The 14,423-nt window shown below is 41.3% G+C and overlaps 1 protein-coding gene across 1 annotated transcript in view; it reads right to left on the bottom strand.

The window, feature by feature from the left end:
* Positions 1-14,423, bottom strand: part of LOC117347550 (complement receptor type 1-like) — a 131,080-nt gene that overhangs the window by 48,942 nt on the left and 67,715 nt on the right. Inside the window, exons 19-20 of the mRNA XM_033918638.1 lie at positions 1,530-1,626; positions 223-299 (exon numbers count right to left, since the gene is read on the bottom strand). Of these exons, the coding sequence (XP_033774529.1) occupies positions 223-299; positions 1,530-1,626 (174 nt within the window). The remainder of the gene's footprint in view (positions 1-222; positions 300-1,529; positions 1,627-14,423) is intronic.

The raw sequence follows: 14,423 nt of genomic DNA, 5'->3' as shown, positions 1-14,423 counted from the left end.
ATGTGAGATTAGAGATTCTTCTGGAATTCCAAAGCCTTTTACACTCAATATATTAAAACTGAATTAAAGCAATTTTATTCATAATAAATATGCTTCTCCCTAGAAAAAAAAGGTAACATCATTTAGATCCTTGATATTAAATGCAATATGCTAAAGCCTCCCAATTTGAGGCAAATGACAGAGTTTAAATATTTATACAAATATTTTCTAGCACATACATACCTTCACAAGAGGGAACTACATTACTCCAAAAACCTGTGGACAAACATTGTCTTATAGGCCTTCCAAGAAGTCGATACCTGCAAACACAATGACAGCTTAAAATATAATCTGAGCCGAGTCAGAAGGCTAAATAAAAATGTGATCAATCGTTTGCAAAATAAGATGACCTTTCACTATTACCAACATGGCACATTAGAAAATTATAGCGATGTGAAAAAGTCCCATCCCCTCTAACTGATTTCCCCTATTATTGTTTGTGTGTCATTTAAGGACCAAAGTTATCCCATCACCCATTTCACACACATGGAAATATATCAACCAATTGACCAAATCTAACTGATAGATTCAGCTGACTTAACAGTGAGGCATGCCCTGTTGAACCTAAACCTTACCCAAGAATCAAGTACACTTCCCCCTCCACATTTGCGGTTTCAGTTATTCGCGTTTCTTTTGTTTGTAGGCTCCACCCCCCAAATTACATCAGAGAAAATATCTGGGAGCAGCATTGTACAGAGGAAATCGCTGATCTTTCTTCAAAGGAACAGGTCAGTTATTCACGGTTTGATTATATTCTCCAGGATTTTGTAACAGAAAACCGCAAAAAAATATATGAAAAGTTATTCGCAATTTTTCTGTATTTGCTGACTTGTTATTCCCTATCACTGTGAAAGCGGAGGGGGAAGTGTAGTTTCTACAAGTATACTTTGTCACAATTAAAGGAAATTCTAAAGAAAGTTTTAAAAATGTTGAAATATATTAGCCTGGAAAGGGTTAAAAAACAAACCCAAAAATATTTCCAAAGCTCTGGCCCCATCAAACCAAAGTGAGAGCTATTATCTCCAAATGCAGAAAGCTTGAACAGTGGTTAGTCTCCCTAAGAAAAAGAAAGGAGGATTAAATAAAAAAAAAAAGAAAAAAAGAAGTACCGTGCGAGTGAGAAGGCAGTGAAAAAGACGCAAGTCAAAAAAGAGCAACTGACTAGCTCCGTGGAAACAAAATAACTGACGGATCGCGCGCCTCCGTCGGGAGGGAAGGCACTCGCGTATGTGCAGTGCAGACATCAAGAACTTTCTAAGTTCTTAAAGTGGTCCGTACCAAGGGCTCTGTGGTGACGTCACCCATTCGTGAGAATATCGGCCTACTTCTCCTGGGATAATGTGCTGATCTGGAGGGACGCTAAAGAATTTTTAATATTGTGAACCACTTTAGGGATCTGCCATTAGTGGTATATCATATTTAACAGCTAGTATAAAATTAGCACTAAGTCATGTCATTCAAAAAAATAAAACCTCTAACTCAATACTCACCCTGCATTACAAGAAAATGTTGCTGTTGAACCAAATAAATTATCTTCTAAATCAACATTGCCATTGATTAGCTCCCCTGGACTGCCACATGATTTTCCTAAGAAGAATTACAATCATATGAATCCTCTTTCCTTGTAACTTTGTACAGTGAAACAGTAGGATAAAATATGAAACTAAGTATATTCAAAGTTAAGGAGCTGGAAGAAAAAAAACAGTTTCTGGGTTTTATCATTAATGCCATATATATATATATAAACCACAGACAACCTAGAATCCAGTAATACTAGATCTTATCTGTTAATTTTCCTCCCCTCAATTCCCTCCAGACCAGTCTCGATACTTATTTGCCTTCTACCAGCTGATAAGAGACTGAAAATTAATTAACTAGTGACATCACTTGAGTATCCTGTGTGGCCAGTATTTTGATGAAGTAGAAGCAGCATTAATATCCCCCCCCCCCCCCCCAATAATCTGGGAGCCATCAGCCATAAACTCAAGAAACTGAAAGCATAAGATCACAATGTCAGCCACAGAACCTTAAGCACAAGGCAGGGACATTGAAGAGCATTCAACAAGTGCACATAATCCTTCTCCCTTTTCTCTCAGCAAAGGCGGGTTCTAGACTGGTCTAAAAGACAAAAGTTACCAGATAAAGGCCTATTTTTGTTTTCTTATCCTATCAGACTAGTCCAGATATTTGGGAAGTACCAAAGCAGAATCTCTTACAGGAAGGAACTAAAACTGGCCTGACTTCAAGGTCTTAGACAGAAGCTGAATCCTGCTCTGTCTGATTATCCAATCTGTAATGGCACACAAAGGAACTGAACAGCAGCCAAGTAGCCACCTTTCAAATATCTTGTAGTGGAAGATATTTTGCCCGCTGGGATAATGGGTCTTCAGGACCATAGGGACTAGGCACCTTCTTAATATATGCAGAGGCTTCTGGGATATACCATCTTAATATACCCCAGAAGCTACCAGGGGGCCACTGACACTTTTACAGACCTCCCCTTCTTTTTTTGGCCTATCCAACCACCAAAATTCTTCTGTCTTCTTAAAACAATGCAAGATCTTGCTTCCTAAATACTGAGAAAGACTGATTCATAGGAAAGAATGACAATCTTAGACAGAAAGAAGATGACCAGAACACCATCTCTTCTATCTTGCATCATATAAGAAAAATTTACAACATATTCTTTTTTTTCAAATTCTTTATTCATTTTTACATCTTGCATCAAGTACACAATAATATATCAATTAAAACTTAAATACAACATTTGAATTTCCTTATAATAACATCATAAATATATAAATTTATACCCCCCACCCACCCTACCTTCAAATATTTTAATTAAAAAAAATCGTATAAATATTATATTTTTATCTATTGATTGAACCTTTAATAGAACTTTATACTATCCCCCCTTCCCCCTATATATACCTGTACTTTCAGAGGAAAATGGTGTCTAATCATTGCAATAACTTGTCAATAGCCCCCAAATCTTTTTAAAATTATTATAATTCCCTTTTTGTATGGCAATTGTTCTTTCCATTTTGTAAATGTTGTCACAACGAATTCTACCAGAAGGTATAGTTAAGTCTACTGTAATTTTTCCAATTACTGGTGATCTGTTGTATGGCGACTCCTGTCATAATCAATAAAAGTTTATTGTTGCTTGATGAAATTTGACTCTTTGTTCTCATCGACATATCAAACATAATTGTATCATCTGAAAATGCTACATGGTTTTCTAATAAACAATTAATTTGAGACCAAATTGGGCCAATAAAATATTAAATGATCTAAAGTCCCTGCTTCCAGATTACAATGCCAGCATCTATTAGACTTAGAGCTATCTAACTTTTGTAATCTAACTGGGGTCCAAAATACTCTATGTAAAAGGAAAAACCAAGTTTGTCTCATAGATGCGGACACTTTACGTTTCATTCTCCAAGACCAAATTTGTGGCCATTGAGACGCAGTAATTTGATGCTTTATCTCAATGCTCCAAATGTCCCTAAGTCCATTTTTAGGTTTTTTTTCTACAAATCCGTTTATCAATTTATACTACTGTGCAGCCTGGTGACCCAAGAAGTCCACCTGAAAGCATAAAAACTCTAGACCATGGCTGCCCATGTCCGATCCTCGAGATCTACTGGCAGGCCAGGTTTTCAGGATATCCACAATGAATATGTATGAGAGAGAGATTTGCATACCAAGAAGGCAGTGCAGGCAAATCTCTCTCATGCATATTCATTGTGGATATCCTGAAAACCTGGCCTGCCAGTAGATCTTGAGGACCGGACTTGGGCAGCCCTGCTCTAGACTCTACTGATTATTAAGATTTTTCCATTCAGGGAACCCCTCCTGAATAGCCTGCTTCAGTTGCAACCATCTAAAGCTTTGTGATTTATTAAGACCATATTTATGTTGCAACTGTGAAAAGTCAACCAGCTTACCACTTGAAATAACATCATCCAAAATTCGTATACCTGCAATCATCCAATGCTTATTTGAACTTCCATAATACAAAGTTTGTTGGGCAAACAAATCATTCCTTATAGATTTTGATGATATCTCATTATATTTACCTTTTGCTTTTAATGAAGCATGCAGGGTACTTTGCTCCCACTTATCAACTAATTTAGCTTCCAAATGTTTAATTTATTTCTCCAAATCAGAAAACTGCTTTTTAAGTTGTTTTCTAATATATGCCGAATACGAAATAACATTTCCTCTCATGGTAGCCTTAAATGCATCCCATAATGTTTCTATGGTAATTTCTTCTGAAGTATTAATTTGAAAAAATTCAATCATTTTTAATTTAAATTTTTCAAGGAAATTTGAATCTGCAATCAATGTATTATCGAATCTCTAAACAGACCTGCTATATTCTTGCTCCTCAAACTTAAATTCAATCCATACACCCCCATGATCAGACAAAATGACAGGGTCTATGGATGCTTTTGTCACTTGTACTATTTGATTTGAGACAAAAATATAATCTATTCTTGAAAAGGATTTATGAACTTGTGAACAAAAAGAAAATTCCCGTTCATTAAAATGAAGTATCCGCTATATATCTTTCAAATCACAAGACAGTATCAAATTATCTAACCCTAAGGATTTCATAATTTTTCTTGGTTTTTTATCCATTAATGGATCCATAACAACATTGAAATCTCTAGCCACTACTAAATTAGAAGCAGCCAGTGGGAGTAATAATTGTTGTAACTTCTTAAAAAATTAATTTTGATTCGTATTTGGGGCATACACATTAAACAATTCCAGGGTATTATTTCCCATACTCATTCTCACATGTAACCACCTACCGAATCAATCAATTGAAAATTAGCTGTACATTTTTTATTTATTAATATGGCCACCCCAATTTTTTTGCCAACTGCAGGGACAAAAAAATTCTGTTTTACCCAACCCCCTTCTAATTTTCTAGATTCCACCATTGATAATTGCATCTCCTGAATAAAATATAAATCAGCATTTTGTTGTTTCAGGAAAGCTAACATTTTTTTCTTTTTAATTTGATGGTTAAGACCATTGACATTCAATGAAAATACTTTAATCCCCATCTATTTCTAGATATATAATCCAACAATAATATTTCAAATTATGTATAGCAATATGATTAGACACCATTACACTGTTTATACAATTAAAAAAAAATAAAATTCCCCTCTTCGAACCTTCCTTTCCCTACCCCTTCTCCTACCCCCCAACCCAAATCATTATATCCATCCCTACCCATCCCCCCCTGAATAATGATGAAAACTTGGAAACACATATATGGATTCGGGTTATGAAAAAAACCCCAACAGGATAAAATAAAACATATTCTCATTGAACTTATTAAGCTATCCAAACCTATTTATGAATTATTGATAAAAATATTAATTCAACTGTTAAAACTCATACTTTTAGAAGAATATGGAGGATTCCATTTACAAAAAATAATAATATACATATTTATTATGAAAATAAATATCTTATATCATATACCCTATATTATATATTTAATATAGATATTATATAATTCCTGAGTTATATTATAATTAAGATTAATCACAGGAATTAAAAGAAATCTTAAAAGTTCTTATGAAATCCATATACAGTGGAACCTTGGTTTACAAGCATAATTCGTTTCAGAAGCATGCTCGTAAACCAAAATACTCGTATAGCAAAGTGAGTTTCCCCATAGGAAATAATGGAAACTCGCTTTGATACGTTCCCACCCCCCCCCCCCACCCCCGAGGACAGCGGCGCTGCTCCCCCCCCCCACTCGCAAAGACCCACCCGCGTGAACCGGCACCCCCGCCCAAACAATTTAAACTTACCTCCGTCTGACACCGGCACGCAGCCCACAGGACGTGCCGGTGCCGCTAGAAGATCTTCCCTGCTTCTGCCGGCCTTGAGCATACATCTGCGCATACTCAAGGACTTCTAATTCTCCCTCTCACCGGCAAAACTTCAAGACTCAAAACAGCACTGGCAGGGCCACGAGCAAACCAGGAGAAACGTGTGTGGGGGGAGGGAGAGCCAGAACAAGACACTGAAGGACGGGTGGGGAGTTGGAGGGGACACCTGCAGCATACAGTCACAGCTACGTAGAAGTCCTTCTTGCCCCCTCTCCAGCACCAATCTAGAACTCTCAAATATGGCAAACCTATCAAAGATCACAGTTCAATGGGGGAATAAACTTCAGCAGCGAGTCCAAGGACCAGGACAGGACCCATATCCAAAGAGGAGAGGGGTCTCCTAGGCCCCTTTCCCTCCTCCCATGAGCAGATACCCCAACACATTGTTCCTCCCTCAGACAGGCTCTATATTCCCCGTTCACTCCTGCTCCCCCAGGAAGTCTCAGTGGCGCCTCCATTCTCTCCTCCCCGGCCGATCGGATACGTCGCTGCTCACCTACAGGAGTGCGAACCGGACCCTCAGAGGCTCTGATCACTCCGAACCAAACAGCTGACAGCGCCGCGCCACGGCTAACCCAGTGGGTTCCGCCCACAGCGCCCTACTGCTTTCCCATTGGCCGCTCTACTCTTTCAATCGGAGCAGCCCTCTTCTGTTTACCGCCTCACCATTGGTTGGGATTGAAAGGGTGGTGTCTCACCCGCTCACTAAAGCTCCCAGGCTTCCTGGCCCTTGTGAAGGCCGGTAAGGAAAGACGATTGGTCCGTTTGGATGCCAGTTATAATGGGAGGGGCCAATGGTTGGTGGAGGGGGCAGGAGTGCTCAAGGCCGGCAGAAGCAGGGAAGATCTTCTAGCGGCACCTGCCAGACAGGGGGGTAAGTTTAAGTTGTTTGGGCGTGGGGTGCCGGTTCAAGCGGGGGCCTTTGCAAGCGGGGGGGGAGCGATGCCGGTTATTGGGGGGGGGGGGTGCTTGCAAATCGAGTCAACACTCGGTTTGCGAGACATGTTTTGCCAGAATGTTTTGCTCGTCTTGCAAAACACTCGCAAACCGGGTTACTCGCAAACCGAGGTTTGACTGTATCTTATACTGCTATAATCAAACTGTAAATTATATATAAATATCCATTTTCTCATTTCCTTTTAAAACTTATACCTTACATTAATAATACTATAATCATTCATTTTTTCATATACTTTTACATTCATTCTTAAAAATAGTTTGGTACTTCTTACTATTCATAAACTACTCAATAAATAAATTCTAACTTCCTTTCCTCTAAATTCATTTTTAAAGGATGATATCAAAATTTTCCTTTATGTAGTTACCCTATATGGGTAGAAACTCAAGTCGATCTTTATTTAATATATAGCGTGATGCAGATAATTCCAACATATATCCCTAATCTCCGCTCTTCCCATCCTTATAGACAATTATTGACAAGATAAGAAACAAGACTTTAAATATCACTCTTATATTAACAATGTTCTATATATTGGTGACAGAAAAAATCCATTAAATATCTTTATAGGTAAACGGCTAGTGCTGAAAGACAGGCCCAGTATATAGAGTCCAAAACTATTTCTCCTACATTAGTAATATTCCAATCAGAGATGCCAAATATAGTCTACTTAAATCCCCTAAGACATGTAAATTTATATCGCTTCAGACTCAGTTTTCCATCTTCCTCTCTCGATCCCCTACAAACTAGGGCCCCAGACCCAACGCATTAGTATTCCAAGGTATCAGGCCCTGCTGTGAATGAAACAGTACTACCAGAGATCCTCTTAACTCACTGCTTAAGCTGGGTAGCCTCATCTCCATAATCCATCCAATGCCGCGAATCCTGTAGTCAGTCATCCATTCCTAAACTTGGAGCGTTGTGTCTGTTGTTCAGAGCTAATCTCCCGAAACCAAAGTCACTGAAACCCACCAACGGGCACTGACAATTGAATGAAAATTGCTTCTCAATGCTCCGATCTGATCAAGTTATTTGCAGTGGATCTGACAGCCATACTCCCTTCAATATATGAAGCATCCATTGAAGTTCAAAAAAGACCGCACAGAAAAACAAATGCGATGCTTTGATCCTTAAATGTCAGCAGCGGGGAAACATATTGGAAAAAGATAAAACACACTTTATATGCAATGCCTGCCGCAGGAATATCGGAACGCAACCACAAGAAGAAGTGTTTCCTATCATATATTAAAACTGTCAACATACTGCCCTCTAATGGTTATTCAATAATCAGGCTGACTCCCAGGTGCACAACATCATTATTATTTTGATTTATTTTGAAAGTCAAATGTCAATTCCATTCTTCCTGTAAGACATCAGAGATATTTGCATATTATCTGAACAATCTAATGACTGCGTTCTGAAGAAAACAGTTTGAAACAGTTATTTCAAAATGGTTCCATATGTGTAACAATATCATTACATAGGGATATCATGAGTTTTCCAATTGAAATAAAATATGAAAAATAAAACAAGCCAAAAATAAAAGGCATGGATCTTGAATGATCTTTTCCTTTCAAGCAACCTAAATATTAAAGGTTATGGCTAAAAGTTATAAACTCTCATTGAGACATTGGTTGTTCACAGTTCTCTAGGAATTCCTGTAATTTTGCCGATCTTCAAAGTTCAAAGTTTTATTGCCATATGTTACCCTCATTATAGCAGGGTACATCAATCCATATCTAGCACCCAGAGATCTGAGTTTCAGGCGCATCTCCAACAGCTGTTTTCTCTTGTACGCAGTATTCCTAGCAAAGTCAGGTACTATATGTATTTTTGAATCCTGACATCTTAGATTTTTATTTTCCTTTACTAGTTTAATAATTTCCATCACCTGCTGATGTCTCAAAAGCCTAAAAATTAGAGGACGCGGCCCCTGTTGTTGATTAGACCTCCTTGCAGGGATCCTGTGCGCCCTTTCAAATTCAAGTGGAAATTTCGTTTTAAGGGGCAGGATCTTAGGAAGGAAGTTTTCCAAGAATGCAATCGAGTCATTTTTTTCCACTCCCTCAGGAATCCCAATAATCCTCAAATTATTTCTTTTCCCTCTATTAATACAATCTTCCAAGTCTCTCGTCAGATTTTCAGTTACTTTCTTGTCCATTTTGCATTGCTCTATCATATTTTCATTCATTTCCTTTCGTTTTTCCAGTTGATCCATCTTTAGATCCATGATTTCCATCCTTTTGTTAAGGTTAGCTACCTCCTCCTTGACTTCTTACAGGGTTTTTGAATTGTTAGAAACAATTTCTTTTATTTGTCGAAGTTCCGCAAAAATATCATTACGATCTTCCTTTGGCAGCGGTACCTTTGTGGGAGTTGCCGGCTCTAGTTTTGATCGCTTTGCGTTGCCAAAAGTTGAGCCTGACATTTCTCCTTTTTGCTGTTTATTCGATGCCATATTACGCTATCAATATTACATATAGAGGAAGCAAAATTTAATATGTATAGCTTAATATATCCGTTAGTAAATCCTGTTAGTATGGAGCTGCTCATTCACTCTACCATTCGGCTGCGCATCCAAGCCACCAATTTACAACATACTAATCGAATTTACAATGTATTCGATTAGTAGAAAATACAGTGGTACCTCGGTTTACGAGAGCACCAGTTTGTGAGTGTTTTGCAAGACGAGCAAAACATTTGCAAAATCGGTGTCTCAAAAACCGAGCATGGCTCGATTTACGAGCCCCCTCCCACCCCCCGCGATCCGGCACCCTCTGCCGCAATCCGGCACCCTCACAACACGATTGGGCACCCCCCCGCCACTTTTTACCCTCATCTGGGCACCGGCATGTCCTGTGCTTGGTGCCGGTGCTCGAAGATCGGCCTCCTCTTCTGCTGGGCCTTGAGCATCTGAGCATGCTCAAGGCCTGTGAGTTCACGTTCTGAACTAGCTAAAAGAATTGACAAGATTATGTAAATTCTTTTATATATTTTAGAATGGAGGTGGTTGCTATAGATGCCATGCCTATTAGTGTAATAATGGGGAACGGAAGATATGGGAACCTGTCTTGTAAGAACACTTGTAAAAGAGACATTGGAGGGGTTACTAATAATTTATAAAGATTAGGCAGGTAGGGAAGCTTGAGATGCAGTCGAGAACATACAATGGGTATATCAATGCTAGATCTATACGAAACAAGTTTGATATTATAAAGGAATACAACCAGGAATTAAATAAAATGAGAATAATTCACTTTGGAAATAACAAATTAATAAATTCAATTAATAGATTGATCTTTTTTATTATTTTTTATTTAAGGCTCTATTTAAATTGTGGAAATCCCTGACAAGTAAGGTAGATATGTCTAGCAGTGAATGAGATGAGGAAAAAATTTGTCCCCGTCTCCACGAGCTCAGTCCCCGTCCCTGCAAACCATCTGATCCCATCTGCAAAAGCCCCAAATAGTTTTATACTGAACTTATTTTATTAAAATATAAAAAGAAACAATATTCTATACAATTGTCATTTTATAAATCAAAGTTCTGGCAGGCAGCCGAACTAGAGAAAGAGACCTTCAGCTGGCAGGACTTTGTATCAACACAACTAATATACTACTTTATCCTAAATTTTAAAAAAAAGATTTTTTTTTTCTACCTTTGTTGACCTTTTTCTGCTTTCCTCATCTTCTCGTCATTCTCTTCCTTCTATCCACTGTCTGCTTTCTTTCTGTCTCTTCCATATGGTATCTGCTCCGTTACTGTGCCTCTCCCTCCACCCCACACCATTGGTCTGGCACCCATCTTCTTTCCTCTGTTCCCTCCATAGCCTGGCATCTCTGTTTTCTTCCCTTCCCTCCCCCAGGTGGTTTTTAGCATCTCTCTCCTGCTTTCCTCCCCTCAGATCTGGTATCTGTCTCCCCAATCCAGCATGTGCCCTTTTTTCTTTATCCCCTCCTTCCAGCCAGTATGTGCTCCCCTCTCTCTCCTCCCCATGTCCCTTCAGCATCTGTCCCACTCTCTCCCCTCCCCACTTTCCTTCAACATCTTCTCCCCTCTCTCCTACCCACCAACATGCAACACCTGCTCCTCCCTCCCCCTCTTTCTCCACTTCCTTCCAGCATGTTCACCTATCTCTCTCTCCCACCCATTTTCATGTGTCTGTTCCCCACTGTCTCCTAGCCATTTTCCTTCAGCATCTGCTCCTCCCTCCCCTGCACCTCTCTCTCCACTTCCTTCCAGCGTGTTCCCCTCTCTCTCTTACCCATTTCTATGCAGCGTCTGTTCCCCACTCTCTCCTAGCCATTTCCCTTCAGCGTCTGTTCCTCTCTACCCTCCCCCTTTCTCGCCACTTCCCTTAAGCACCCAATGCGCGGTCCAGCAGCTCCCTCATCCCGATCATCACGGTCCAGGCATCTCCTTCCTCCCTTCCCCTCACCTTCGCTGACAATTTTTTTCATCTCTGAGCTGCCCAAGCCTTTCATCAAGTTGTGTGAGGCTGTCCTAAATTTCTCCTCTGATGCAACTTTCTGTTTCCGGTTACATCAGAAGAGAAGTTTTAAGCAGCTGCACGTGATTTGTTTAAAGGCTTGGGCAGCGCCTCAGAGACAAGAAAAATGAAACTTTCCAGCAAAGGTATGGGGAAGGGAAGGATGGAAATGCCCGGACGGTGGCGATTGGAAGGAGGGAGGTGCTGCTGGACCACACGCGTTCCTTCACTCAACTGTGGAGACCACTTATTTTTTCTTCCCATTTCAGCAGCGTAAACGAGCACCATTTCACTAATGTCTAGCAACAACTTAAGACCTACAGCGAATAATTTGGCAGTTTTTTAATGATAAAATGACAATTATTCACTCCTCATTTGCACATTCTACACCTGATTATGATCTATTCTACACTAAAGAAATCTCAGATGATATTCCAACTGATAGAACTTGGTATTCTTTTAGCCCTGTAGATGTTTGCCAACTGGAAAAACTGCAATAAACTTGGACTGAAAAACTGCATATTAGACCCATTTCCCTCTTACATTTTTCACACTATTTCTTCTCCAGCTTTGTTATGGTTAACAACTTTGATCCACTGTGTACTCAAAAAGGGTTATTTTTCTAATAAAATGGGTTATATTGTATTGACTCCTTACTGAAAGGGTCCAATTTAGATTCTTTGATTGTATCTCATTATTGCCACCCCCCTTACGAGGACCCGCTAAAAGGACAAAGAGATGCTCTAATTTCCTGAACTCCAGGGTCCACTGAACATAAGAGCAAAGGACCCGGGAGACATCAAATTTGAACAACTGTTACTAATCAGAAGAGCCCTCCCAACTCCCCAACACCGGGAGGACCACAGATATATTAACATGACAAGGAGAAACTACTTTTGGCAGAAAAGACAGAACAGGCTGCAAGACAACCCGCTCCCTAGAGAACTCCATGAAGGGGAACCTACAAGAGAAAGCCTGCAGCTCAAAAACCTGTCTAGCAGAAGTTATAGCCACCAAGAAGACCGCTTTAAGAGTAAGGTCCTTCAACGAGCAGGCATCCAAAGGCTCGAAAGGAGGACGCACAAGCACAGACAGGACCAGATCCCAAGAAGGGACAGATGGTCTAACACAGGGGTCTCAAATTCCCTCCTTGAGGGCCGCAATCCAGTCGGGTTTTCAGGATTTCCCCAATGAATATGCATGAGATCTGTGTGCATGCATTGCTTTCAATGCATATTCATTGGGGAAATCCTGAAAACCCAACTGGATTGCAGCCCTCAAGGAGGAACTTTGAGATCCCTGGTCTAACAGGAGGCTTTAACAGCTTGGCCACCTGGGAAAATGAATGACATCAGGAATGGCAGTCAAACACTGACCTCGCACCAACTCACAAGCTGGACCCGGAGAGAAGACCAAGCCAGTCCCCTGTCCAGACCATCTTGCAAGAACTCCAAGATGTTAGGCAAGGAGGCACAAAAAGAGTCCACTCCACACACCACTCTTCAAAGATACGTCAAACCCACAAATAAGCCCGAGAAGTGGAAAATCTCTGGGACCCCAAGAGGGTTAAGATTACAATGCTTCATCTGAATACTCCTTCTTACCTAGGTGTTCCCTTTCAAGAGCCAAGCTGTAAGACAAAAGGGATCCAGACTGGAATGGGGCCCTGAGTCAGAAGACTTGTCGATAGAGGTAGAGGATCCGCCACCAGATGATGCACCAGGTCTGCATTCTAAGGATGCCTGGGCCAGTCAGGGGCCACCAGGATCACGCCAGGGTGCCAAACAATGCAAAGAACTCTGCCCACTAATGGCCATGGAGGAAAGAAGTACAGAAGACCCTCCGTCGGCCAAGGCTGAACTAGGACAGCTAATCCCTCGGCCTGTCTTTGCGATGACTGAAGAAGCAGGGCGTTTTGGCACTGACACTCGTGGCCATCAGGTTCATGAGGGGCTGACCCCCAAGACTTCACTATTAACTGGAAGGTCTCTACACTTAAGACACCACTCTCCGGGGTCTATAATGTGTCGACTGAAGCAGTCCGCCTGAGCATTCTCCACTCCTGCTATGCGGGAAGCCTAGATGTCCAGAAGATGAGACTCTGCCCAGACCATGAGCAGAGCCACCTCCTGCGCCACCAGAGTACTCCTGATGCCCCCTAACAATTCACATATGCCACCGCAGTGGCATTGTCCGAAAGAACCTGGACCAACTTGCCCGTTAAGAAGGACTAGAAGGCTAACAGTGCCAGATGGATTGCTCTGGTCTCCAGAACATTGATTGATCAAGACGCCTGCTCCTGTGCCCAAGATCCCTGAGCAGAGGGACCTAGACACTGTGCTCCCCAACTGAGGAGACTAGCGTCCGTGAGAAGAGCCGTCCATGGGGGGCTGATCCAGACTCACCCCTTGAACTAGATAGGAGGTCTGTAACCACCAATGAAGACTACAGCGAGCCAACCCCCAAAGAGAAACAGGGAAGTCCAGACTATGCCGCTGGGTGACTACCTCAAAAGAAGGGCATACTGAAGCGGACGAACATGGGCTCGAGCTCACCTCACCACGTCTAGGGAAGCTGCCATCGACCCCAAGACTTGAAAGAAATCCTGCAACCAAGGACACCGGGACGCCAAAAGCAGGCGAATCTGAGATTGCAATTTGCTTATCCGGGCCTCTGGGAGGAAGACCTTCCCCAAGGAGGTGTTGAACAGAACCTAAAGATACTCCAGGCGCTGAGAGGGGGCCAGTCGGCTCCTGGAAAGGTTGACAACCCAGCCCAGCGACTGCAGAACTCCACCACCTGAGCCCTCCTGCAACAACTTGGCTCAAATTAACCAGTCATCCAGGTAGGGATGAACCAGAATGCCCTCTTTGCGCAATGCCGCCGTGACAACCACCATAACTTTGGTGAACATCTGCAGAGCCATGGCCAGACCAAAGGGAAGTGCACAAAAACTGATAGTGCTGCCCCAAGATCGCAAAGCGCAGGAAGTGATGATGGGAAGCCCAAATTG

This window comes from Geotrypetes seraphini, chromosome 13 (genome assembly GCF_902459505.1).
Source record: "Geotrypetes seraphini chromosome 13, aGeoSer1.1, whole genome shotgun sequence".
Classification (NCBI taxonomy): Eukaryota; Metazoa; Chordata; class Amphibia; order Gymnophiona; family Dermophiidae; genus Geotrypetes; species Geotrypetes seraphini.
This window is presented reverse-complemented; position numbering and strand designations above follow the sequence as displayed.